Source organism: Ornithorhynchus anatinus, chromosome 14 (assembly GCF_004115215.2).
Source record: "Ornithorhynchus anatinus isolate Pmale09 chromosome 14, mOrnAna1.pri.v4, whole genome shotgun sequence".
NCBI classification, from domain to species: domain Eukaryota; kingdom Metazoa; phylum Chordata; class Mammalia; order Monotremata; family Ornithorhynchidae; genus Ornithorhynchus; species Ornithorhynchus anatinus.
In genome coordinates this window covers 47,434,900-47,460,321 of record NC_041741.1, presented here as the reverse complement: position 1 = coordinate 47,460,321, position 25,422 = coordinate 47,434,900, and the positions used below count along the sequence as shown (strand labels likewise).

Here is a 25,422-nt window from a genome sequence, read left to right as displayed (position 1 = left end):
GCCTCTCCCTGCGCGCTCTCTCCGGGCGGGGCTCGGGGGCGGGCGGTCTTTTTGGAGCAGCCAGGGAAGTGGTTGGCACCTCCTGGGAAATTGGGGATAGAAGAGCCCAGCAGCTCCCTTCTCTTCTGGGAGCAGGTAGAAAAACAGTTACCACTGGAAACAGGACAGGCATCTGTCAATCGTGGTATTTATCGACCACTGACCATTTGCAGTGCACAGTACCAGGCTCAGTGGAAAGAGCCCGGGCTTGGGAGTCAGAGGTCATGGGTTTGAATCCCGGCTCTGCCGCTTGTCAGCTGTGCGACTGTGGGCAAGTCACTTCACTTCTCTGGGCCTCAGTTACCTCATCTCTAAAATGGGGATTAACTGCGAGCCTCACATGGCACAACCCGACGACCCCGTATCTCCCCCAGCGCTTAGAACGGTGCTCTGCACGTAGTAAGCGCTTAACAAATGCCAGCATTATTATTATACAATAATAGACACAATCCCTGCCCACAAGCTCGGAGAAAGGGAGTCAGCGTCAATCTATGCCTGCCTGCACCTACCATTAAGTCGTAAACTCCTTGAGGGCAGGGAAAACGTGTCTTCTGTCATTCGCTCTCAAGCGCTCAGTACAGTGCCGTGAACCTGGCAAGTGTTTAGCGTCTTTGATGACGATGGTATCTGTTAGGCGCTTACTAGGTGCCACGCGCTGTTCCAAGCGCTGGGGTAGATACAAGGTAATATCTTTGAAAAGCAGTGTGGCTTAATAATACTAATAATAATGTTGGTATTAAGCGCTTACTATGTGCCAAGCACTGGGGTAGATACAGGGTAATCGGGTGATTCCCACATGAGGCTCAGTCTTAATCCCCATTTTACAGATGAGGTAACTGAGGCACCGCAAACGGCAGGGACCGTCTCTTATCTGTTGCCGACTTGTTCATTCCAAGCGCTTAGTACAGTGCTCTGCACATGGTAAGCGCTCAATAAATACTATTGAATGAATGAACCCAGAAGTCAAGTGACTTGCCCAAAGTTCATTCATTCCCTGATTGAGCGCTTACTATGTGCAGAGCACTGTACTAAGCTCTTGGAATGTACAGTTGGGCGACAGAGACAATCCCTGCCCAATGACGGGCTCACAGTCTAACTGGGGGAGAAGGACGGCGGAGCGAAAAAGGACGAAACAAAAATGACAACATTATCACAATAAATAGAATGAAGGGAACGTACACCTCATTAACAAAATAAATAGGGTAATAAAAAATATATACCAACGAGCAGAGTACTGTGGGGAGGAGAAGGAGCAGAGACCGCTGACTAGGCGGCAGAGCGGGGATTAGAACCCACGACCTCTAACTCCTAAGCCCGTGCTCTTTCCACCGAGCCACGCCGGCTTAGCGGATAGGGCCCGGGCCCGGGAGGCAGAAGGACCTGCGTTCAAATCCCAGCTCCGCCACGTGTCTGCCGTGTGACCTTGGGCAAGTCACTTCACTTCCCTGGGCCTCAGTTCCCTCGTCTGTAAAAAAAAACGGCGATCGAGAGCGGGAGCCCCACGTGAGACGGGGACTGTGTCTCAACTGATTAGCCGGTATCCGCCCCAGCGCCCGGACCATTCATTCAATCGTATTTATTGAGCGTTTAGTGTCGGTGCTTGGCACGTAAGCGCTGAAATATTAGTATCAGTAGTAATAATAATGATAAGAGCTCCAGTGATGTGATTTCTGCCACAAGATGGCAACTGAACCTTGGCTCGGGCCTTCATGGACCCCGGCGCCCGTCACCCCCGCGTCGGACGAGGCCCGGCCAGCTGCACAAGCTGCAGCCTGGATGCAGGGGAATGCCCCGTGTGGCCGCGCCCGGGGGCGAGAGGGGAAAACCCTCGAAGAAACCAGAACGTCATCTGGGAGGATCCTGGGGTGCCCGGCCTGGCCCTCCTACAATCCCCGGCGGGCACACTGGTCAAGAACACCTACTTCTCCCAACCTTCTGCTGGGATCCCAGTCTCTTTCTCTCCCTTGCCTATTAAGTAATTAATGCTGGTACCTGTTAAGCGCTTACTCTGTGCAGAGCGCCGTTCTAAGCGCTGGGGGAGATACAGGGTCATCAGGTTGGCCCACATCATAATACTAATAATAACGTTGGGATTTGTTAAGCGCTTACTAGGTACAGAGCACCCTTCTAAGCGCTGGGGGAGATACGGGGTCAGGTTGTCCCACATCATAATAATAATAATGTTGGTATCTGTTAAGCGCTTACTAGGCGCAGAGCGCCGTTCTAAGCGCTGGGGTAGATACAGGGTAATACGGTTGTCCCACATAGTAATGATAATAATAATAATGATGGTGGTATTTGTTAATTTGTTACCATGTGCAGAGCACCATTCTAAGCACTGGGGTAGATATAGGGTAATCAGGTTGTCCCGCGGGAGGCTCACAGTCTTAATCCCCATTTTACGGATGGGGGAACTGAGGCACGGAGAAGTTAAGCGATTGCCCACACTCACCCAGCTGACAAGTGGCAGAGCGGGATTCGAACCCATTACCTCTGACTGCCAAGCCTGGGCTCTTCCCCCTGAGCCACGCTGCTTCTCCGATGCTCCGATGCCTCTCCGTGCGGCTGCCTCTGAGAAGCAGCATGGCCTAGTGGATAGACAATGGGCCTGGGAATCAGAGGGTCATGGATTCTAATCCCGGCCCCGCCACTGGTCCGCTTTATGACCTCAGGCAAGTCCCTTCACTTCTCTGTGCCTCATTGATCTCACCTGTAAAATGGGGATTAAGACCACGAGCCCCATGTGGGACAGGGACTGTGTCCAACCTGATTTGCTTGTATCCACCCCAGCGCTTAGTACAGTGCCTGGTACATAGTAAGCGTTTAACAAATACCATCTTTTTTTTTTTTTTTACCTCACCACGCAAGCAGGTGTGGACGGGGGAAAGGAGACAGCAGGGGCAAGGATACAGCCTGGCCGCTCCGCCCACCATCTTGTAGTGGCGAAAGAGAAATGGGGCGATGGGTGGCTTGCCAGGGTCTTGCGGTTTATTTTGAGGGGGGATAATAATAATAATAATAATAATGTCGGTATTTGTTAAGCGCTTACTCTGCGCAGAGCACTGTTCTAAGCGCTGGGGGAGATCCAGGGTCATCAGGTTGTCCCACGTGAGGCTCCCAGTCTTCATCCCCATTTTACAGATGAGGGAACTGAGGCACAGAGAAGTTAAATGACTTGCCCGACGGTCGGGGAGACCTGGGGGGGGGAGAGAGCGTCCTCGGCCACGCTTCCCTTTCCCTCCTACCCTGGGCCTCCATTGCTCCCCCCGCTTCTGCATCCGCCCCCAACTACCGTGTCTCATTCCTCCGATCATATTTATTGACCACTTCCTGTGCGCACAGCACTGTACTAAACGCTTGGGAGAGTACGCTAGAACAATAAACAGTCATATCCCCCGCCCACGCCGACCTTACAGTCTAGAATTTCAGTCCCACCATCTGAACTTCCAGAGAATCCACCTGCCACTTCCCCAGAATCCTTCAGACCTCTAGGGATTAAACGTATCTACGTACTCCACCGTACACTCCCGAGAGTTTAGTACAGTGCTCTGTGCATAGGCAGCGGTCAATAGGTACCTTGGATCGATGAAACGTCAGATCTAAGATCACCCGTGGGTCGAAGCTGGGGAGGGGAGTCAGAAGCCCCCGGGGACAGGAAGCAGCGTGGCTCAGTGGAAAGAGCCCGGGCTTGGGCGTCAGAGGTCATGGGTTCGAATCCCGGCTCCGCCGCTCGTCGGCCGTGTGACCTGGGGCGAGTCGCTTCTCTGTGCCTCAGTTCCCTCATCTGGAAAATGGGGATGAAGACTGTGAGCCTCACGGGGGACAACCCGATTTACCTCGATTCTACCCCAGCGCTTAGTAGGGTGCTTGGCCCAGAGTTGGCGCTTAACAAATACCAACATTATTATTTTGTAAATAATCACAGTTTATATCAATGTCTGCCCCCCTCTAGGCTGTCAACTCACTGGGCAGGAAACATTTCTATCGACTGTTTTATTGCACTCTCCCGGGCACTTAGTACAGTGTTCCAAACACAGTAAGCGTTTAGGAAGATTGATTGGTGATTGATTTCCCCGAGCTTCAGAGGGATCCCTCTCTTCCCAGAAGGGCCTCTGGGCAAACACTTTCATTCGTTCATTCATTCGGTCGTAGTTATTATTAGCAGCAGCAGCAGCGTTAAAGCAGCACGGTCTAGCGCCAAAAGCCCGGGCTTGGGAGTCCGAGGACGTGGGTTCTAATTCCCACTCTGCCGCTCGTCTGCTGTGTGACCTTGGGCTAGCCACTACACTTCTCTGTGCCTCAGTCGCCTCCTCTGTAAAATGGGGATTAAGAACTATTAAGAGCCCCATGTGAGTCAACCTGATTACCTTGCATCTACTCCAGTGCTTAGAACAGTGCTCGGCACATAGTAATAGCGTTGCTATTTGTTAAGCGCTTACTACGTGCCGAGCACTGTTCCAAGCGCTGGGGTAGATACAGTAAGCACTTAACAGACACGATTATTATTGTTAATAATAATCATGTTTATTGAGCACTTACTGTATGCAAAGCACTGTACTAAGCGCTTGGGCGAGTACCATCTCACATCACATTCCCTGCCTCGCAGTCTAGAGGATTTACCGAGCGCTGACTGTATGCAAAGCACTATACTACTACTGATAATAATGTTGGTATTTGTTAAGCGCTTACTATGTGCCGAGCGCTGTTCTAAGCGCTTGGGGTAGACACAGGGGAATCAGGTTGTCCCACGTGGGGCTCACGGTCTTAATCCCCATTTTACAGGTGAGGTGACTGAGGCACAGAGGAAGTGAAATGACTGGCCCACAGTCACACGGCTGGCAAGTGGCAGAGCCGGGATTCGAACCCACGACCGGTGACTCCAAAGCCCGGGCTCTTTCCACTGAGCCACGCCGCTTCTCCCTACTTAAGTACTAAGCACCTAAGGGGCCAGTCCCGAGCCCCTGGTGGAAATGGCAGACGGGGAGTCTAAGAAGCACAGGTTGGAGGCCTTTAGGGCCATTTTCCTCCACCAGGGCTGGAAGGAAGGAGCCCCTTCCGCCTCTCTCACCATCAGGAGAGCCAGGATAGTGCCCACCCAAGGAGGGATGGCACCTCTTGGCCCCTGGGCCCCCCCTCCCCCGTGCCACCCGGCACCCAGGTGCACCAACAATCATTTTGAAAGATGCAACTGAGACCTCGGTGGCAGGAAGGGGACCACACAGGGCGGGACCCGAGGTCGAGGGGAAGAGCAGCAATCGAATGCCGAGAAAGGTCGAAAGAGCAAGGGGAAAGTGCCCGCCAAGGGAAAGTGGTATTTCCAGGTCCGGGGGTGGCCCCAGGGGTGTCTCACCCTGTGCCGACCCTCGGGCGACTATCCCCCCTCAATCACCTCATCTGTAAAATGGGAATTAAGCCTGTGAGCTCCATGTGGAGCGGGGACTGTATCCAACCCAATTCGCTCGTATCCACCTCAGTGCTCGGTACAGTGCCCGGCACACTGTAAGTGCTTAAGAAATACTATTAATTATTATTATCGTTGTTTTTACGGCGCTCTGCCCACAGCCCCGGGTGGGACAGCCTGATGACCTCGTATCCAAGGCAGCAGCAGAAGAGAAGCAGCGTGGGTCTGTGGGAAAGAGTCCGGGCTGTGGAGTCAGGGGTCACGGGTTCGACTCCCGGCTCTGCCACTTAGCTGTGTGGCTGTGGGCGAGTCACTTCACTTCTCCGTGCCTCAGTGACCTCATCTGTAAAATGGGGATTGACTGTGAGCCTCCCGTGGGACGACCCGATGACCCCGTATCTCCCCCAGCGCTTAGAGCGGTGCTCCGTACAGAGTAAGCACTTGACAAATACCAACATCATTATCCACCCCAGCACTTAGAATAGTGCTTGGCACATAGTAAGTGCTTAACAAATCCCATAATTATTATTATTATCAATCACTCAATAAATACTACGGATTGACTGATCGGTTGATAGTGTGAGGGGGGCAGGGGGACACAGGAGACAAGAGACACGTAAAAGAACAAACTTTCAAAGCGCCCCGGCCAAGAACGGCTCCGTGTGTGAGCTACAGACCTGGGCCTTCCGGAGAGTCGGGTAAACGCCGAATGGCTGCAGAGGCTGGGGTGACCGGGGCAGCTGTAGGGCAGGTAGGCAATCGGGGAAGACTCCCCGTAGGAGGAAGGCTTTGAGTCATGCTGCCAAGGAATAGAAGCGGTAAGGTGCTGGGACTAATCCAGGTGAGGGGAGAGTGGGGAGGAAGCAGAGGGTTGGGAGTCGGGGAGGGGCTGGGCATGGGGGAATTGAGAATGGCAGTTTGCTTGGACCAATAAATTACTTATTTATTCATATTAGTGTCTGTCTCCCCCTCTAGACCTTAAGCTCATCGTGGGCAGGGGACATGTCTGCTAATTCATTTGCACTGCGCTCTCCCTAAGGGCTTACTACAGTAATGATAATGATAACGTTGGTATTTGTTAAGCGTTTACTACTCTGCATATAGTAAGTGCTCAGTAAATACCACTGATTGAGAACTGGCCAAGGGGCCAGCTGGGTGCTCAGTAAATACCACCGACTGATTGAGCCAAGGGGCCAGCTGGGTGGCGGCTAGAAGTCCGTCCGTTTCCCCCCCCCCCCCCCCCCCCCCGTCTGACCAGGGCTCCATTCATTCATTCATTCAATGGTATTTATTGAGCACTCACTCTGTGCAGAGCACCGGCCTAAGCGCCTGGGAGAGTACAATATAACAGAAATAGCAGACGTGTTCCCTGCCCAAAACTTATGGTCTACAGCCACTTGACAGCTGTGTGACTGTGGGCAAGACGCTTAACTTCTCTGTGCCTCGGTGACCTCATCTGGAAAATGGGGATTGACTGTGAGCCTCCCGTGGGACGACCTGATGACCCCGTATCTCCCCCAGCGCATAGAACAGTGCTCTGCACAGAGTAAGCGCTTAACAAATACCAACATTATTATTCTTCTTCTCTGGGCCTCAGTTCCCTCATCTGTAAAATGGGGATTCAGATTGGGAGCCTCACGGGGGACCACCTGATGACCCCGGATCTCCCCCAGCGCTTAGAACAGTGCTGGGCACAGAGTAAACGCTTAACAAATACCAACATTATTATTCTTCTTCTCTGGGCCTCAGTTCCCTCATCTGTAAAATGGGGATGAAGACTGGGAGCCTCACGTGGGACCACCTGATGACCCCGTATCTCCCCCAGGGCTTAGAACAGTGCTCTGCACAGCGTAAGCGCTTAACGGATGCCAACATTAGTATTAGAGGGGGAGGCAGACATTAATAGAAATAGATAAATAACAGATAAGGACATAAGTGCCGGGGGGCTGGGCTCATTCATTCAATGGTACTTATTAAGCGCTTACTGGTCCCCACCCCCAGGGTCCCCGGGGGTCCCGGCCAGACCCCCCCCCCCGGGCCGGCAGGGGCTGGGGTTATGACACATTTACTGGAAGAGAATTTGGCTGACGGTGACTGTCATGGGAGCACCGAATTCCCCTCAGGCCCAGGCTTCCCCAAGCCTCACACGGGGTTGGGACAGCTGCCAACCCCAGGTCAGGGTGCTGACATCTAACTTCTCTTACTTTTACACAGACACACACACTCCCCGCCGCCCGGCCCCTTGTCCTCCTGCCTCTCCCCCCACCCCGTAATAATGTCGGTATCTGTCAAGCGCTTACTCTGTGCAGAGCACCCGCGAAGCAGCGTGGCTCAGTGGAAAGAGCCCGGGCTTTGGGGTCAGAGGTCATGGGTTCGAATGCCGGCTCTGCCAGCTCTGTGACTGCGGGCAAGTCATTTCACTTCTCTGGGCCTCAGTGACCTCATCTGTAAAATGGGGATGAAGACCGCGAGCCCCCCGGGGGACGACCTGATTCCCCTGTGTCTACCCCAGCGCTCAGAACAGTGCTCGGCGCATAGAAAGCGCTTAACAAATACCAACGTTATTAGAGCACTGTTCTAAGCGCTGGGGGAGATACAGGCTAATTAGGTCGTCCCACGTGAGGCTCACAGTCTTCATCCCCATTTGACAGATGAGGGCACTGAGGCCCAGAGAAGTGAAGTGGCTTGCCCACAGTCACACAGCTGACGAGGGGCAGGGTCGGGATTCGAACCCATGACCTCGGACTCCCAAGCCCGGGCTCTTTCCACTGAGCCACGCTGCTTCTCATACCAGGGACTGTCACCCACCAGCTCTCCTCCTCCTTTCCCCCCTGAAACCGAATCCCCCCCGAAGGCTTGTGCGGCTGAGGGTGAGCGTTCCTCTTCTGGGTGGTGCTTGTGTGATCGGAGAAGCAGCCCTCAGTGGAAAGAGGCCGGGCTGGGGCGTCAGAGGTCGTGGGTTCGAATCCGGCTTCGCCACTTGTCAGCTGTGCGACTTTGGGCAAGTCACTTCACTTCTCTGGGCCTCAGTTCCCTCAACTGTAAAATGGGGATGAAGCCTGTGAGCCCCACGTGGGACGACCTGATCACCTTGTATCCTCCCCAGCGCTTAGGACAGTGCTTTTCACATAGTAAGCGCTTAACAAATGCCATCATCATTATTATTATATGATGGTGCAATTGTGGCTCTAATCATAATAATATTTGTGGTATTTATCAAGCCCTTCCTAGGTGCCAAGCACCGAACTAAGCACTAGGGGAGATGCAAGATAATCAGGTCGGACCCAGTCCCTGTCCCACCTGGGGCTTGCAGTCGAAGTAGGAGGGATTTACAAGTGAGGAAACTGAGGCACAAAGAAGTTAAGAGACTTGCCCAAAATTATACCACAGGCAAGTGGGGAGCAGCAGCACGGCCTAGTGGGCGGACCACGGGCCAGGGAGACGGAGGACCCGAGTTCTAATTTCGGCTCCTCGGTTTTCTTGAGAGAATCGCGGCTTCTACTGTGTGACCTTGAACAAATCACAAATTTTCCGAGCCTCAGTTACCTCATCTGTAAAATGGGGATCAAAACCATGAGCCCCATGTGGGAATATGAACCGTGTCTAAACTTGTACCATCCCAGCGTTGAGTACGGCGCAGTACATAGTAAACATCGTCCCTCTAGACCGTAAGCTCGTTCTGGGCAGGGAATGTGTCCATTTATTATTGTAGCGTACTCTCCTCAGCACTTAGTACAGTGCTGCGCACCTAGTAAGCTCTCGATAAATACAGTTGAATCAATGGAGTCAATGAATTTAACAAATACCATTAAAAAACGCGGCAGAAAGCAGATTAGAACCCAGATCTTCTGATTCCCAGGCCCAGGTTCTTTCCATTAGGCCACGCTGCTATGTTTTCCTGGGTATGATGTTGATATGTGGCTCATTCATTCATTCAGTCGTATTTATTGAGCGCTTACTGTGTGCAGAGCACTGAACTAAGCGCTTGGAAAGTACAATTCGGCAACCGAGACAGACCATCCCCGCTCACAACGGGCTCAGATCGATTGTTCGCCTGTGTAGTTGTAGGTGTCCGATGTGCCCGACGCAGGTGTCCGTACGCCCGGGTTACGGATCAAGGAATGTGACTGGGATAGGTGATCGTGTCACCGTGTGATTGTGGTACGTGGTTGGGTGCTTGAGTGATTGTAGCACGTGTAGGCTTAGGTGCTTGGGTGACGGTGTGACTGTGTGATTGCGTGACTGTGAGTGTGATGGGGTGAGCGGGTCTGATTTACGGGCATGTGACCGTGACTGCGTTGCTGGGTGATTGTGTGTTTGTGTCATTATAGGTGTGTGATGATGTGACTAGGATGGTGGATGTACGATTAAGTGTGCTGGTGTGTTTGTAGGCCTGCGGTCCAATGTTAGGCGCGAGATTGGACTACAATAGCGTGTCCAAACTGACTGACTCTCTCCACTGGGCCACGCTGCTTCTCTGTTAGGCCATACTGCTGGATGACCTTGGGCAAGTCACTTCATTTAGAGAAGCAGCGTGGCTCAGTGGAAAGAGCCCGGGCTTGGGAGTCGGCGGTCATGGGTTCGAATCCCGGCTCTGCCCCTTGTCAGCTGTGTGTCTGTGGGCAAGTCACTTCACTTCTCTGGGCCTCAGTCCCCTCATCTGTAAAATGGGGATGAAGACTGGTAGCCGCCCGTGGGACAACCTGATCACCCCGTAACTACCCCAGCGCTTAGAACAGTGCTCTGCACATAGTAAGCACTTAACAAACACCAACATTATTATTATTATTATTATCATTCATTTTCTGGGCCTCCATTTCCTCACCTGAAAAACGAGGATGGGATGAAACACCCGTTCTTTCTCCCCATTAGATTGTAAGCACCATGTGGGATATGGACTGTGTCTGACCTATCTTGCATCTTCCCCAGTGCTTAGTACAGAGTTTGGCACATAGTAGGCATGTATCAGATCTTCTTCTTTCTTCTTTTTCTTTCTCCTCCTTCTTCTTTCTTCTTCTCCTTCTCTTCCTCTTCCCTTTTCTTCTTCTTCTCCTCCTCTTTCTCCTTCTTCTTCTTCCCCCTTGTAGGTCACTATATGCCCCTTCCTCTCCAATTCCCTCAGTCTCTCTGCCCCCGGACCAGATCAGCTCAAACCCTCGTCCTCTCAGTTCTTACCAACCCTTTGCCCTTCCCAGGGGTTCCACAGCTCCATCCCACCCCGCTGAGGCTCCTCAGCTCCCATTCCCACTCCCACTCCTCTCTTGCCCAATCCTGATCACTAGAATGGATGGAACCCCTGAGTCCTGATGCAGATCCAGGGCTTCTTCAATCAATCAATCCTATTTACTGGGCGCTTATTATGTGCAGGGCACTGGACTAAACGCTTAGGATTATACAATATAACACAGTTGGTAGTCGTGTGCAAAGCACCGTAATAATGATGATAATGGTATTTGGTAAGCGCTTACTATGTGCCAAGCACGGTTCTAAGCGCTGGGATAGATACAAGGTGATCAGGTTACCCCATGTGGGGCTCACGGTCTTAATCCCCATTTCACAGATGAGGGAACTGAGGCACAGAGAAGTTAAGTGCCTTGCCCAACGTCACACAGCTGACAAGTGGTGGAGACAGGATTAGAACTCACGACCTCTGACTCCCAAGTCTGTGCTCTTTCCTCTAAGCCATGCAGCTTCTAATAATAATAATAATGTTGGTATTTGTTAAGCACATACTATGTGCAAAGCACTGTTCTAAGTGCTGGGGAAGATACAGGGTCATCACAGTCTTCATCCCCATTTTACAGATCAGGGAACTGAGGCACAGAGAAGTGAAGTGACTTGTCCACAGTCACACAGCTGCCAAGCGGCAGAGCCGGGATTCGAACCCATGACCTCTGACTCCCAAGCCCGGGGTCTTTCCACTAAGCCACGCTGCCTCCCCTGTACTGAACACCTCTTATTTGTTAAGTACTTACTATGTGCCGGGCACCGTACTAAGTGCTGGGATGGATAGCAGCAAATCGGGTTGGACACAATCCCTGCCCCACGTGGGGCTCACAATCTCCATCCCCATTTTCCAGATGAGGGAACCGAGGCCCCAACAAGTGACTTGCCTAAGGTCACACAGAAGACATTGGCGGAGCGGGGAGTAAGGTCCCATGACCCTTGTTCAATGCGCTGTACTGAGCAGTTGCAGGACAAACAGAAGTAAAGGATGTCATCCCTCCTCTCAAGGAGCTTAAAATCTAACGGGGAAGACAAGCTGACATAAACTGATGCATAGCACATGTGAGAATAGGAATAAATAATAAAGTGGAGCAATCGATGAATGACAGATAAACGACTCTCGGTCCTGCCCCGTCTCTGGCTTCCTCCACCTCATCCCACCTACTCGCTGAGCTCCTCCCTCCACCCCCGCCCTCAGCCCCCTTGGCTCAAAACCCACATCTCCTCTGCAGGCCCCTCCACCCCAGAGACACCCACGCGCCTTCCTGCAGTAGGACCACTGAACCGTGTTACAGCATCGAGTCGGCCCTGAGGCTGAGCCCAGGAGCGTCTGAGGCGGAGACCTCCCCAGTTCCCCCCATTCCCTCCTCTCCTCCCGCCAGTGACCCATCAGGGGATGGAGAGAGGGTGAAGGAGGGATGGGGAGAATCTCGGGGGGAGAGAGGAGCAGGCCCGCCCCGATCCCCTCCTCCTAGAGAGGGTTGGAGGAGGAGAGAGAGGGAGACCGAGGCCCGGAGAGGCCGGAGGAGAAGGGAGAGAGGGGGACCGGGGGCTGGAGGAGCCGGAGGAGGGAGATGAGAGGAGAGAGGGGAAGGGTGGGAAGGCAGAGAAGGTCGGGGGGAGTGGCAGAAGGTGGAGAGGGTGGCCTCGGGACAGTCCCTCTGACACAGGGCCCAGGGCGGAGCCAGGCCAGGTAGCCGGTAGTGTTGGGCGAGGAGGGGAGACAGAGTCGGAGAAGCCCGGAACGAGCACCAGCCGAGACAGTGAGACGACCCAGCTGCTGGCAGACATGACCAACCCGAGACCACGTCTAGAGCTCTCACCTGCCCCCTTTCCACTGTGGACCAGCCCCCAAAGCCCAGGATGGGGGGCGTTGGACGGAGGGTTTTAGATGCTTGTTTACGGCTACAGGCGCCCTTCCCAAGGGACCTCAGGACACCCCCCCGCCCCGACTTTCCCAGACCTGGAGCAAATGAGACAAGATCCATCGGACCACTTTCCTTAACCAGCCCCTTCCTGACTTCTTAAGACGAGGCAGTCCTAAGACCATCCCAGAGACCGGAGGGAAAATGGGTTTATTAAGAGGAATGCTAATTGGGAACTGAAGGCAGGCTGTAAAGTAGGTTTCTTGTCTCGGGGCTCCAGGCAGGGACTTGAGTTATGGGCCCAGCGGACCAGAGGAGGGATCCAGATCGGATACTAGCGAAGTGGCCAAGAGGCTCGGAGCCAAGTAGTGCTGCCATCGGGACCGATTCCACCGGTCTGTCTACTGCCCCCTCCTACCTCACCTCGCTACCCTCCTACTACGATCCAGCCGCACGCTTGGTTCCTCTAATGCCAACCTACTCACTGTTCCTCGATCTCGTCTATCTCGCCGCCGACCTCCAGCCCGCGTCCTGCCTCTGGCCTGGAACATCTCCAACAGACAATTGCTCTCCCCCCTTTCAAAACCTTACCGAAGGTCCATCTCCTCCAAAAGACCTTCCCTGACTAAGGTCACCTTTCCTCTTTTCCCACTCCCTTCTGCGTCACCCCGACTTGCTCCCTTTTTTCATCCCCTCTCCCAACTCCACAGCACTTATGCACATATCCATAATTCACATACTTATGTTAGTGTCTGTCTCCCGCTCTACACTGTAAGCTCGATGTGGGCAGGGAGGGTGTACGTTGTATTGTTACATTGTAATAATAATAATAACTATGGCATTTGTTAAGCTCTTACTATGTGTCAAGCACTCTTCTGAGCACTGGGGTAGATACAAGGTGATCAGGGTGTCCCACATGGGGCTCACAGTCTTAATCTCCATTTTACAGATGAGTTAACTGAGGCACAGGGAAGTTAAGCGGCTTGCCCAAGATCACAGCAGACAAATGGCGGAAGCGGGATTAGAATCTATGTCCTCTGACTCCCAAGCCCGAGCTCTTTCCGCTAAGCCACGCTGCTGTTCTGCACACAGTAAGCGCTCAATAAATACGCTTGACTGACTGGGGCTTGAGCTGACTCCCAGGCTGAGCCCGGATTCCTGAATGCGAGCTCCAGCCGGGGAAGACAATGACGGAGCCGGGGGTCTCCATTTTTCCTGTCCCCTCCCCAGGGTCCGGCTCCCATCCCTGGCCGGGAGCCAGCAGGCTTCTCTCTGCTTCTCAGGACTCCCCTCCCTCCAGGTGCCGATTATGGACTTAAACTCATTGTGGGCAGGGAATGTTTCTGCTTATTGTTGTATCCCAAGCTCTTAGTACCGTAAGCGCTCAATAAATACGATTAAATGAATGATTTCAATCAATCAGTGGTATTTACTGCATGCATACTATGTGCAGAGCACTGTACTAAGCCTTTGGGAGAGCTCAGTACTATAGAGTTGGTTAGGCACGTTCCCTACCCACAAGGATCTCTCTGTCAGTTAACTGTAATAATAATAGTGGCATTTGTTAAGCGCTATCTGTCAAATTGCATTTACTGAGTGTTTGCTGTGTGCAAAGCACTGTACGAAGCACTTGGGAAAGAATCACATAGAACATAACAGACACATTCCCTTCCCTCAGTGAGCTTACGGTCTAGAGAGGGAGCTTACAGTTTAGAGGATTTCAAGAATTAATAATTGTTGAATCTATTAAGTGTGTACTATGTGTCAAACACTGTACTAAGTATCAGGGTAGGAGCAGGTTAATCACGCTGAGAACAGTCCCTTTCTCAGAGACCAAGGCTCACGGTTCCAGGGGGGGAGAACAGTCCTGAATCTCCATTTTACCATAATTGATTCCATGAAGAAACCGAGGCCCGGAGAAGTTAACTGCCTTGCCCAAGTTCACACAGCAGGCAAGTGGCGGAAGAACGATTGAAACCCAGGTCTCCTGATTCCCAGTCCGTTTTTTTCCTATGGTATTTGTTAAAAAGTGCTTTCCAGGTGCCAAGCACTGTAGTAAGCACCGAGGTAGATATAAGCTAATCAGGTGGGACACAGTCTATATTCCACTAAATCTAAATCCCCATTTTACGGAGGAGGTAACTGAGGCTCAGAGAAGTGAAGTGACTTGCCCAAGTCACACAGCAGACAAGTGGTGGAGTCAGGATTAGAACCCAGGTCCTTCTGATTCCTAGGCCTGTACTCCTTCCGCTAGGCGCCTTTGGGTTACCGGGTTTTCATGTATCATCTGCTCAGTTCTGAGCCTGCTGTCTCCCCTCCCTCCCTCCTTTTCTCTCTGTCTCTCTCTCTCTCCCCCTTCTCTGTCCCTCAGCTGTCTCATGTGAGAAATAAGTGGGTTTCAGTGCTCGTTCCACAAAAGAATCTCTGATTAACACCCAAAACCGAAATCAGGGAAAGTCCAGAGTTGGTCCCCTCCACTCTACCGAGACTGCTCTCTCTAAGGTCACCCATGACCTCCTTCTTGCCAAATCCAATGGCTCCTACTCCATTCTGATCCTCCTTGACCTCTCTGCTGCCTTTGACACTGTCGACCATCCCCTCCTCCTCCATACCTTATCTCACCTCGGCTTCACGGACTCTGTCCTCTCCCGGTTCTCCTCTCACCTCTCTGGCCGATCATTCTCGGTCTCCTACGCCGGAGCCTCCTCCCCCTCCCATCCTTTAACTGTTGGAGTTCCTCAAGGGTCAGTTCTCGGCCCTCTTCTGTTCTCCATTTACACTCACTCCCTCGGTGAACTCATCCGCTCTCACGGCTTTGACTACCATCTCTACGCAGATGACACGCAGATCTACATCTCCGCCCCTGTCCTCTCCCCCTCCCTTCGGGCTCGCGTCTCCTCCCGCCTCCGGGACGTCTCCACCTGGATGTCGGCCCGCCACCTAAAACTCAACATGAGCGAGACTGAGCTCCTCATCTTCCCTCCCGAACCCGGTCCTCTCCCAGACTTCTCTATCACCGTGGATGGCACGACCATCCTTCCCGTCCCGCAGGCCCGCAATCTCGGTGTCATCCTTGACTCGTCCCTCTCGTTCACCCCACACATCCTATCCGTTACCGAGACCTGCCGGTTTCACCTCTACGATATCGCCAAGATCCGCCCTTTCCTCTCCACCCAAACGGCTACCTTATTATTACGGGCTCTCGTTATATCCCGGCTAGACTACCGTGTCGGCCTTCTCTCTGACCTCCCTTCCTCCTCTCTCGCCCCGCTCCAGTCTATTCTTCACTCCGCTGCCCGGCTCATCTTCCCGCAGAAATGATCTGGGCATGTCACTCCCCTTCTTAAACAACTCCAGTGGTTGCCTATCAACCTCCGCTCCAAACAAAAACTCCTCACTCTAGGCTTCGAGGCTCTCCATCACCTCGCCCCTTCCTACCTCTCCTCCCTTCTCTCTTTCTACCGCCCACCCCGCACGCTCCGCTCCTCGGCCGCCCGCCTCCTCGCCGTCCCTCGGTCTCGCCCATCCCGCCGTCGACCCCCGGGTCACGTCCTCCCGCGGTCCCGGAACGCCCTCCCTCCTCACCTCCGCCAAACCGATTCTCTTTCCCTCTTCAAAACCCTACTTAAAAATCACCTCCTCCGAGAGGCGTTCCCAGACTGAGCTCCTCGTCCCCCTCTACTCCCTCTGCCATCCCCCCTTTACCTCTCCGCAGCTAAAGCCTCATTTTCCCCTTTTCCCTCTGCTCCTCCACCTCTCCCTTCCCATCCCCACAGCACTGTACTCGTCCGCTCAACTGTATATATTTTCGTTACCCTATTCATTTTGTTAATGAATTGTACATCGCCTCGATTCTATTTAGTTGCCATCGGTTTTTACGAGATGTTCTTCCCCTTGACGCTGTTTAGTGCCATCGTTCTCGTCTGTCCGTCTCCCCCGATTAGACCGTAAGCCCGTCAAACGGCAGGGACCGTCTCTATCTGTTGCCGACTTGTTCATCCCAAGCGCTTAGTACAGTGCTCTGCACATAGTAAGCGCTCAATAAATACTATTGAATGAATGAATGGTGCGGCTGTGTACCCCAGGGCTCTGCTTGGTTCTGGTTTGAGCCGGTCCTTGCCCTGGGGCTGGGCAGCCCCCTCCCACAGAGCCACTTTGGGCAGCCGAGACAGTGGAGAGGCCCTGTGGCTTGGCTCTTCTCGAATCCGCAGGCAGGAGTCCTGGCCCTGACCGCGTCCGGCCTGCCGACCCTGACGGACCAGGACCCCTCACCTCCCGTAGACCCTCTCCTCAGCCCCGAGGCCGAGGCGCCTGGTGGAAGTCTGTTAGGGGTAAGAGGAAGAGGAAGGGCATTCCAGGAAGGGGGGGGCTGGTCTGTGCCGAGCAGGGAGTGGGGACGATCGGGTTGCGTTCTGGGGGTGCCTCCTCAAAAACCCAGGACCCCAAAGTCTGAGGTGGTTTGAACGGAGAGATAGGCACATCCCTCCTCTCCTCTCCAGGCCCAGGCGTGGACTCCTGATTGGTGCCAGGTGTCCAGTCCGCCGGCTTCTCACTCCCTGCCTGACTCACAGTCCCTATTCCCCTAGGCCCGACATCCACCCCTGGCAGGAGAAGGGAAGGGGCTAAGCTCTGGGTAAGAGGCTGGGTATCTGTTGCTGACTTGTTCATCCCAAGCGCTTAGTACAGTGCTCTGCACATAGTAAGCGCTCAATAAATACTATTGAATGAATGAATGAATGAATGAGGCCCAGACAGTCCCTAACCCCTAAGAGTCCGTGAGCTCAGCCCTGTCTCTCTCCTGGAGGCAAGAATCTGTCAGAGCAGAGGATCACCGGACCAGAGCTAGGGGCCTGGACCACTCTGGTTGCCTCCGGGACCCTTGCGATGAGTTGTGGGGAGAGAACTGGGGGTCCAGAACAGGCCTGGGTTCCGGTGGGAGAGCTTCCCGACGGCGAGGGGCCGGGAAACACCGGAGAGGAGGAGCAAACGCTTCCCCGTGGCCGACGGCTACCTGCCTTTCGGCATCAGCTCGGGTCCCTGCCCCAGGGAACCGGGACAGTTTTCACACCCATTCCGCAGATGGGGAATCTGAGGGTTGAAGAAGGGACCGGTTCCGAGGTTCGCTAGTGCTGATTAGATCCCTGCAGGCTGGGTTGGGAGATCCGTCTAGGTCCAACACGGACCAGTCAGACCCCTCTCCTCTGCGGTGTAATCTAGGAAGCCTTCCTGGGGGGGGGGGGGGGAGGCGTCACTCGAATTTGGATTTGGGAGAGAAGGGAAGGGAGGGCATTCCAGGCTCGGGGAGCGGCAGGTTGGGGCAACAGCAAGGAGATGGGGGAGTTGGGCTCCGCGCTGGGCAAGACTAAAACAGATCGTCCTGCCCCTCTGCCCCCAGCAGACTTCCCGCTTGTGATGTGACCCAGCCCAGCCCCACCACCCGCAGCGGGGCCATCTGAGAGGCTGCTTCCTGTGGAGTCTGACAGGAAGGCAGAGCTCAAGCCCTGAGGCCGAGGCCCGCTGGGGCAGTGCCAAGGAGAAGCGGGCGCCGTGGACGGAAGGGCCCAGAGAAACCCTCCGGACCCCGACGGGGACGACAGGCCACGTGTCCTTCAGTCCGCCTTACTCCACCCACCCCCGCCACCCCCTCTGTCAGACTCCGGACTCCGTCCCTCTCTCCGTCCCCAGCGCGGTTCTAGGGTTGGCCCTGCCCCAGTCGTTGGCCGGGGTAACGAGGTAGGAAGCTGCCGGAAGCTTCCTCCAAGAAGCCTTCCCTGACTAAGCCCTCCTCTCCTATCTCTCACTCCCTTCTGTGCCGCTCTTACTTATTCCTTCATTCATCCTCCCTCCCATCCTTACAGCACATATGAATATATCTGTATCTGTAACTTATAAATCTATTTATTTATACTAACGCCTGCCTCTCCCTCTAGACCGCGAGCTCGTCGTGGGCAGGAAAAGTGTCCGTTTGTTGTACTCTCCCAAGCGCTTAGGAGAGTGCTCTGCACTCTAGGAAGTGTTCAATAAATACCGTCGAATGAACGAATGAATGCTGGGACTACTCGATCATCGGCTTGGAGCCCGGACCGTCGGAGGCTGCGAAGGGATCGGTCCAGGTGGCCGACAGAGGAGCCGGGGGACGACGGGGCAAGCCCGAGGAAGCCGGCAGCCCGGAGCCCCGGCTCTCTGGGGGAACTGGTGGCCGTGTAGGCCAAGGCCAGGCAGGGAGGGAAGGGGGTGTGGGAGGGAGGGGGCCGGGAGGGTTCCCGTCAGAGGGGGCAGGACCCGGGGCGGGGCCGGGACGCGGGCCCTGGTTTAAAGGTTTCCTTGGGGGGCTGGGGGCTGAAAGCAGCGGTGGACAGGGACGGGCTGGGGTGAGGCACACCGAAAGAGGAACAGAGCTACGCTGAGATGCCCAAGGCCTGTGGCCAACCCAACTGCTATGATCCCCTGACCCGGGGCTGCGTTTCCTGTCTCCTGCTCCAGTTCCCAGGTGAGCCACCCAATCCCACCCTTGCCCTTCTCTCTGCTTCTCCTCCGCCTAGTCCTTGTCCTCCTTCTCCCCTTCTTGGGAGGGCGGGGGAGGAAGGACAAGGGGATGGAAGGACAAAAGGCTGGGAGAGCAGAGGAAGGGAGGGCAAGGGGAGAGGGAGGAGAGGGGACAGGGGAAAGGAGCAGAAGAGGAGGGAGAATGAGAGGGAGGGAGAGAGAGCAGGGGAAGGGAAGACAAGGGGAAAGGTGGAAAACAGCCACAGGAGGAGAGGGGAGGGAGGAAGTTTCCGATGGACAGAGTTTTGTTCCTTCTGGGGGGGGGCAGCTGAACAGAAGGGGCATTCCCTGGACCCTGGGCTGGAGCCAGGGTCTCTCTGGGAAGGCAGTAAACCCCCTTAACACACAGCTCCTCCCATCTGCCCCGGGGCCTCACCTCACCTCACCTCCTACGCTCGGCCCGGTTGGTTAGCTAAGCATGCAGGAAGACTAGCAGCCTGCCGATGCCCCGTCTGTAGCTCGGCGAACCTCGCCCGCACTGACCCCGAAGGGGTACTGGGTCGGGTAGGGGAGCACCAAGGCACGGAGGAACTTCCAGCTTTCCCGCGCCAGGTCGCTTGGCCTAAATGTTCGGCGGGGGAGGGTGGGGCAACTGGCTACGGGACTGGAGGATCTAGGATCTAGCGAGGAGCAGGGGGGGGAGCCAGGTCCCCGGGAGGAGCGGATGAGGGGCTTGAACCACGGTCAGGCCGGTGGGCCTGACTTTTACCCGCTGGAGTCCAACCCCTTCGCACCACCCCATTCTTGAGGGTCCGACCAAAGCGGGGAGGAGCGGGGGTCACGAGAGCTTAGCAGATAGAGCACAGGTCTGGGAGTCAGAGGGAACTGGGTTCGAATCCCCGCTCTGATGCATAGCCTGCTGCGTGATCTCGGGCAACTCACTTGACTCCCCTGGGCCTCAGTTACTTCATTTATAAAATGGGGATTAAGACTCTGAGCCCCATGTGGGACAGGGACTGTGCCCCACCCGATTAACTTGCACCTACTTTAGTACTTAGAACAATGCTTAGCACACAGTAAGTGCTTAACAAGTACTATTGTTATCATGCGAAGAGAGACTGGGGAAGAGCACAGTCCTCGAAGGCCCGGAACCCTCACCCGCTCCCCTCCCCGCAAGACCAGTGGCTATTCTCCCAGTTCCCTCCTCCTCCAGGAACCTGGAACGCGGGAAGGATTATCGATGCTCTTACAAGCATGGGGATATGGTGCCGGAAGCGCTTAGTACGGGGCTTTGCACACAGTAAGCGTTCAAGAAATACGGTTGTCGGAATGGAAAAGGAACATGTACAGGAGGGTTGGGCACATGTGCATGAGTCCACGTGTGTGCCGATTCCCTTTTAGGAAGGTCCAGGGCTGTGAGGGTGTTGGGCGGGGCTTGGATGCTGTTGGGTGGAGCTGGGATGGGAAGTGATGGGTGGGGATGTGGGCAGGGCTGGGAGGGGTGGGATGTCGGCGGGATGTTGGGCGGGGCCGTGTCTGGGATGGTGGCCGGAGGGGCGGTGAGGTTTTGGGTCGGGGCTTGGAATCTGAGGGTGGGGCTGGAGCCGGGGCCCGGAGGTGTTGGGTGGACCGTGGAGGGTGATGGGTGTATCTTGGATGCTGTGGGTGGGGCCCGGAGGTGTCGGGTGGGACCTGGAGGATGGCGGGCAGGGCCCGGAGGATGATGAGCATGGGTTGGATACCGTGGGAGGGGTCTTGGGCGGGGCCTGGAGGTGTCGGGTGGACCGTGGAGGACGTGGGGCACGCCTTGGATACTGTGGGTCCCGAAGGTGTCGGGTGTGGGCGTGGGCGTGGTTGGAAAGGTGATGGGCGCGTCTGTGGGTGTGGCACGGAAGGGGGGAGGCCGCGGGGCCCGTCCCGTCCCTGGCCGAGACGGTCCCTCCCTGCCGTCCGGTCCGCAGGGAGAGGGACCGTGGAGGTGAGCCCGGCCTCGGACACCAGCCCGGGCCCCAGCCCGCCGCCCCCCGGCTCCGCCACGGCGGGCCTGGCCTCCGCCCCGCCCTGGGCCGCGCTGCTGGAGCCCCTGCTCACCTACGGCATCCCCACGCTGGCCGGCCTGGCCCTGGCGCTGACCCTCTGCGGGGTGGTCAGCGTCCAGCTGCGGAGGAGGAAGAGGTCGTCCATCCCCCCCATCACCACCACCGGGATCGCCGAGGGGGCCGCCGGTGAGTGTCTGCCTGCCGGGTGACCTTCCACGGGTCACTTCACTTCTCTGGGACTCAGTTCCCTCATCTGGAAAATGAGAATGGAGACCGTGAGCCCCAAGTGGGACGGGGACTGTGTCCAACCCGATTTACTTGTTTCCACCCCAGCACTTAGTACAGTGCCTGGCACATAGTAAGCACTTAATACCATGATTATTATTATTATTGTCGTCGCCGGAGCCAGGAGACAGCAGCCCCAGGAGACTCACCGACACCCGCTCTCGCTCCCTCCGGCCTCCTTTTCTCTTTACCGTTCTCCCTCTGCCTCCGTTCATTCATTCGATCGTATTTATTGACCGCTTACTGGGTGCAGAGTACTGTCTTAAGTGCTTTTGCCGAGGCCTTGATCATCGGCTGTGCTCCCATTCATTCATTCAATCGTCTTCACCGAGCGCTTACTGAGTGCAGAGCACTGTACTGAGCGCTTGAGCGAGTATAATACAACAAAAACCAGACACATTCCCTGCCCACAAAGAGCTTGCGGTCCTAGCCCGCAATCCTAGAGTGGGGCAGGGCCACCGTCCAGGCTGGGGGACGAGACCCAGGCTCAGGGTCTCTTTCTCAGAAGGTCCCCGGCCCCTCTGCCCTCTCCCACTCTCCCACCCCCGGAGTCCGGGAAGGGTGACCTCCCCCGCCTCACGGAAATTCTGAGACCATGGCTGAAGGCCAGGAAGAGGCAATACCAAGTTTAGATAATGATGTTATTTGTTAAGCGCTTACTATGTGACAAGCAACGTTCTAAGCGCTGGGATAGATACAAGGGAATCAGGTAGTCCCACGTGGGGCTCACAGTCTTAATCCCCATTGTACAGATGAGGGAAAATGAGTCACAGAAAAGTTAAGTGACTTGCCCAAAGTCACACAGCTAACTCCGACCTCTGAGCTCCCCTAATGGGATCTTTCCGGATCTTCCTCCTCTCTGCCCTTCCCATCCTCCCTCCGGCCCAGTCCTGCCCCGATCACCCCACCTGAAGGGTGTCGGGAGACAAGGGCCAGGAGAGAACAAATACCAATCAAAAAAAAAAAAATGTTAAGCACTTGCTCTGTCCCAGGCACTGTAGTGCTGGGGTGGATGTGAGATAATCAGGCTGGACGCAGCCCCTTCCCACAGAGGGCTCACAGTCTTAATCCCCCTTTTTACCGGTGAGGCACAGAGAAGTTAAGGGAGTTGCCCAACGTCACACAGCAGATCAGTGGCAATGCCGAGATTAGAACTCAAGTCCCCCGATTCCCAGGCCCATGCCTTTTGCATTAGGCCATACTGCTTCGCCATCTGTGTCTATCCTGATTATCTTCTATCTGCCCCAGCGCTTAGCACATAGTAATCGTCTAACGATAACCTTAACGATCATAACTTCACTGCAAGGGAGAGAGAGAAGACACCAGAGGCCTCCCAGCCAGACTCTTGCCAACCCCTTCCTCCTCGTCATCGTCCTCCTCCTCCTCCCACTTCCCACCCTCCCTCACCATCTCTCTTCCTCAACCCCCTCACCCCCTCCGAGCCTTCCCCGGACCCCTTCTACCCGAGACTAACTCTTCTTGGCTTCTTTTCTTTCCCCCAGAAAACCTGGAGTGCAGCTACATGCCCCCTGACAGTGAGGCCCAGCCCGGGGTCTCCCCAGACCCCATCTCAGACCCAAACCAGCCCCCCCCCAATGGCAGCTTCCACCCTCGGGAGCCCTCGGCCCAGGAGAGTGGCGAGCACCTGGCCTCGGCACCCCCGCTGGGCAGCCTGGGGGAGCTGAGCCACGGCGTCCCCGTGCCGGCCACGGAGCTGGGGGCCACCGTGCTGGTCACCACCAAGACCATCCAGGAGGCCGGGCAAGGCCTCAGGCCCCTGTGAAGGGAACCGAGGTTGCGGGCCGCTGCCCCCGCCCGTCCCCGCGGCCTCTGCCCCTCCTCAGGATGCCCAGCCGGAACCCAGCCTCGCTCTTCTCTACACAGACCTTCCTTCCCAGAGTCTCCCTCCCAGGGCCCCATCCTGCTGGGACCACAGGAAGCGGGCGGAAATTGCAGCAAGGGGAATTTTGATGAGCCTAAAGGAGATCGTTATGCCCCGGAACGGACTTCAGAGGAAGTTAGGGAGCCCTCGTCCCCGGACAGCTTGAAAATGAAGACCGGGCGCCTGCCGCTCCATTCGCTTGCTTGGAGGCCGGGGGCTGGACCAGGTGACCCCCGAGATCCCCCTCCAGCCCTTGGACGCAGCGAAGCTGAGAGAAGAGGGGAGGAGGTCAGGGAGGGGCAGGGACTCAACTCAGAAGCTGGTCGTGAGGCGAATGAAGGCGAGGGGGTGTGGCTGTGAGGGCAAGAAGATCCCCGGCTGGCCCTGGGACCTCGGGTGGGGAGGCCTGCCCGACGAGGATTTGGAGCATCTGCAGGGACGGGACTGGGGCCTTTTGGGGTCTGTCTCTAATTTGGCCCAGTTGGGACCCCCACATGGACCAAGGGGCATTTCCTCTCTGGGAGAAGAGGCGGCGGAGCGGGAGAGTGACCTCGGGCACCGAACCGCTTCACTCCGATCCCCACCCGCGGTCGAATTCAGTAGCAGGGGCCGGGGGCAGCCTCTTAACCCTTCTCCCTGTGGCGGGGGGCACGGAGGCCCTTGCTGCCTGCCGGGCATCTTTACCGCCTTCGCAGCGGCCACAGGAAACTCTGGGTCAGCCCCGCAAGCATCCGGAGACAGGGAGCCTGGAGGGCCCCTTCCAGCTTTCAATTGGCCACAACCGGTCCGGGGTCAGCCTTTGACCAGCAGAGAACCCCCGGCCAGCTGGAGCCCCACGGGGAATGATGCATTAAGGGATCAGACCCACCTGGACTCAGCAGCCCCCAGCTCACCACCGCCCGGTCATCTGGCTCCGGACAGGACCCCCATCCCGGCTGGCTCCAGTGAAACACTGGACAAGAAAGAAGAGGCAGGAGCCTTTGGTCTGGGCCTTCTCCCTCTCCTTCCAGGCACTCATTCCCCGCTCCATCCTGGGACTCCCGGGCGATCCATGTGGACACTCACTCCACCTGACTGATGGCCCTCAACTCCTTGACCTGGAGCAGCCCATCCTGCTCAGTCTAGCCCAGCACCGGCCACATCTTCTGGTGCCAGACCAGGCCAGAAGAAGACACAAAGGGAAAAGCTGCGAAAGGGGGTCTGGGGTCTGTGGGGATGGCTCTGGGCCAGGTTCCCGGCCTCCTCTCCTGGAGTCCAGTGAGGTGCTGCGGCATCCTGAACCTCTGAGGGTTCCTCAGGATGGGGCAAAGGAGAGCAGGGGCGGGAAACCCAGAAGCAGAGCAGACCCCACAGCAGTGGTGTGGGTAACGAAGATCTGAGGCCAGGACATGGTGGGTCAGGGAGAGGGCTGGGCACTATGCCACCTTCCGGCATGGGTGCCTGGAAAGTTCTATCCTTCTACCCAGGCTTCTCTGCAAAACCTCTCCCGGGTAACCGACACCTGAGCGTGTGTAGGTGAGGGAGGTGACAAGTCCTTTGGAGCATAATAAAGTTCTATCTTGAAAGTTTCCCTGATGATGGATTGCACTTTTTACTTTACTTTTAACTTTTTTAAAAGTACTTATTAAGCACTTATTGTGTGCCAGACATTGTACTCGGCACTCGGGGAGACATACGATAGGTTGGACCCGGTCCCTGTCTCGCATGAGGCTCACGGTCTAAATCAGAGGGAGGAGGATTTAATCTCCATTTTACACATGAGATAACTGAGGCAAAGAGAAGTAAAGTGGAGGAGCAGTGTGGTTTAGTGGCAAGAACGGGGGCTTGGGAGTCAGAGGACGTGGGTTCCAATCCCGGCTCTGCCGCTTATCCGCTGGGTGACTTTGGGCAAGTCACTTCACTTCCTGTGCCTCAGTTGCCTCATCTGTAAAATGGAGATTAAGTCTGTGAGCCCCCGTGGGACAACCTGATTACCTTGTATCTCTCCCAGTACTTAGAAAAGTGCTTGACACATAGTAAGCGCTTAACAAATACCATTATTATTTTTAAAGTAACTGGCCCAAGGTTACACGGTACACAAGTGGCAGAGTAGGATTAGAACCCAGGTCTTCTGGATCCCAGGGCCAGGCTCTTTCCACTAGGTCCCGCTGCTTCATGTTCTGTGGGCATATGGAAATCACATACGATGTTTATAATAAT

General features: G+C 55.4%; 1 protein-coding gene across 2 annotated transcripts; it reads left to right on the top strand.

The window, feature by feature from the left end:
• Positions 1–18,893: 18,893 nt before the first annotated feature.
• On the top strand, positions 18,894–24,798 carry TNFRSF13C (TNF receptor superfamily member 13C). 2 transcript variants are annotated; one of them, XM_029078616.1, is made up of 3 exons: positions 18,894–19,021; positions 20,979–21,242; positions 22,844–24,798. In XM_029078616.1, the coding sequence occupies exons 1-3, from the start codon at positions 18,940–18,942 to the stop codon at positions 23,122–23,124; spliced, it is 627 nt and encodes a 208-aa protein (XP_028934449.1). In that variant the 5' UTR covers positions 18,894–18,939; the 3' UTR covers positions 23,125–24,798. The 2 variants fall into 2 exon arrangements, with proteins under 2 accessions (XP_028934449.1, XP_028934448.1); XM_029078615.1 differs by lacking the exon at positions 18,894–19,021 and having other exon boundaries at positions 20,648–21,242.
• The last annotated feature ends 624 nt before the right edge of the window (positions 24,799–25,422 follow it).

Excerpts from the sequence above, each read along its gene's own strand:
- TNFRSF13C (XM_029078615.1), top strand. The coding sequence starts at position 20,717 with ATGGCGGGCAGGGCCCGGAGGATGATGAGCATGGGTTGGATACCGTGG. Across the intron at positions 21,243-22,843 it reads GATCGCCGAGGGGGCCGCCG|AAAACCTGGAGTGCAGCTAC; the intron begins GTGAGTGTCTGC and ends TCTTTCCCCCAG.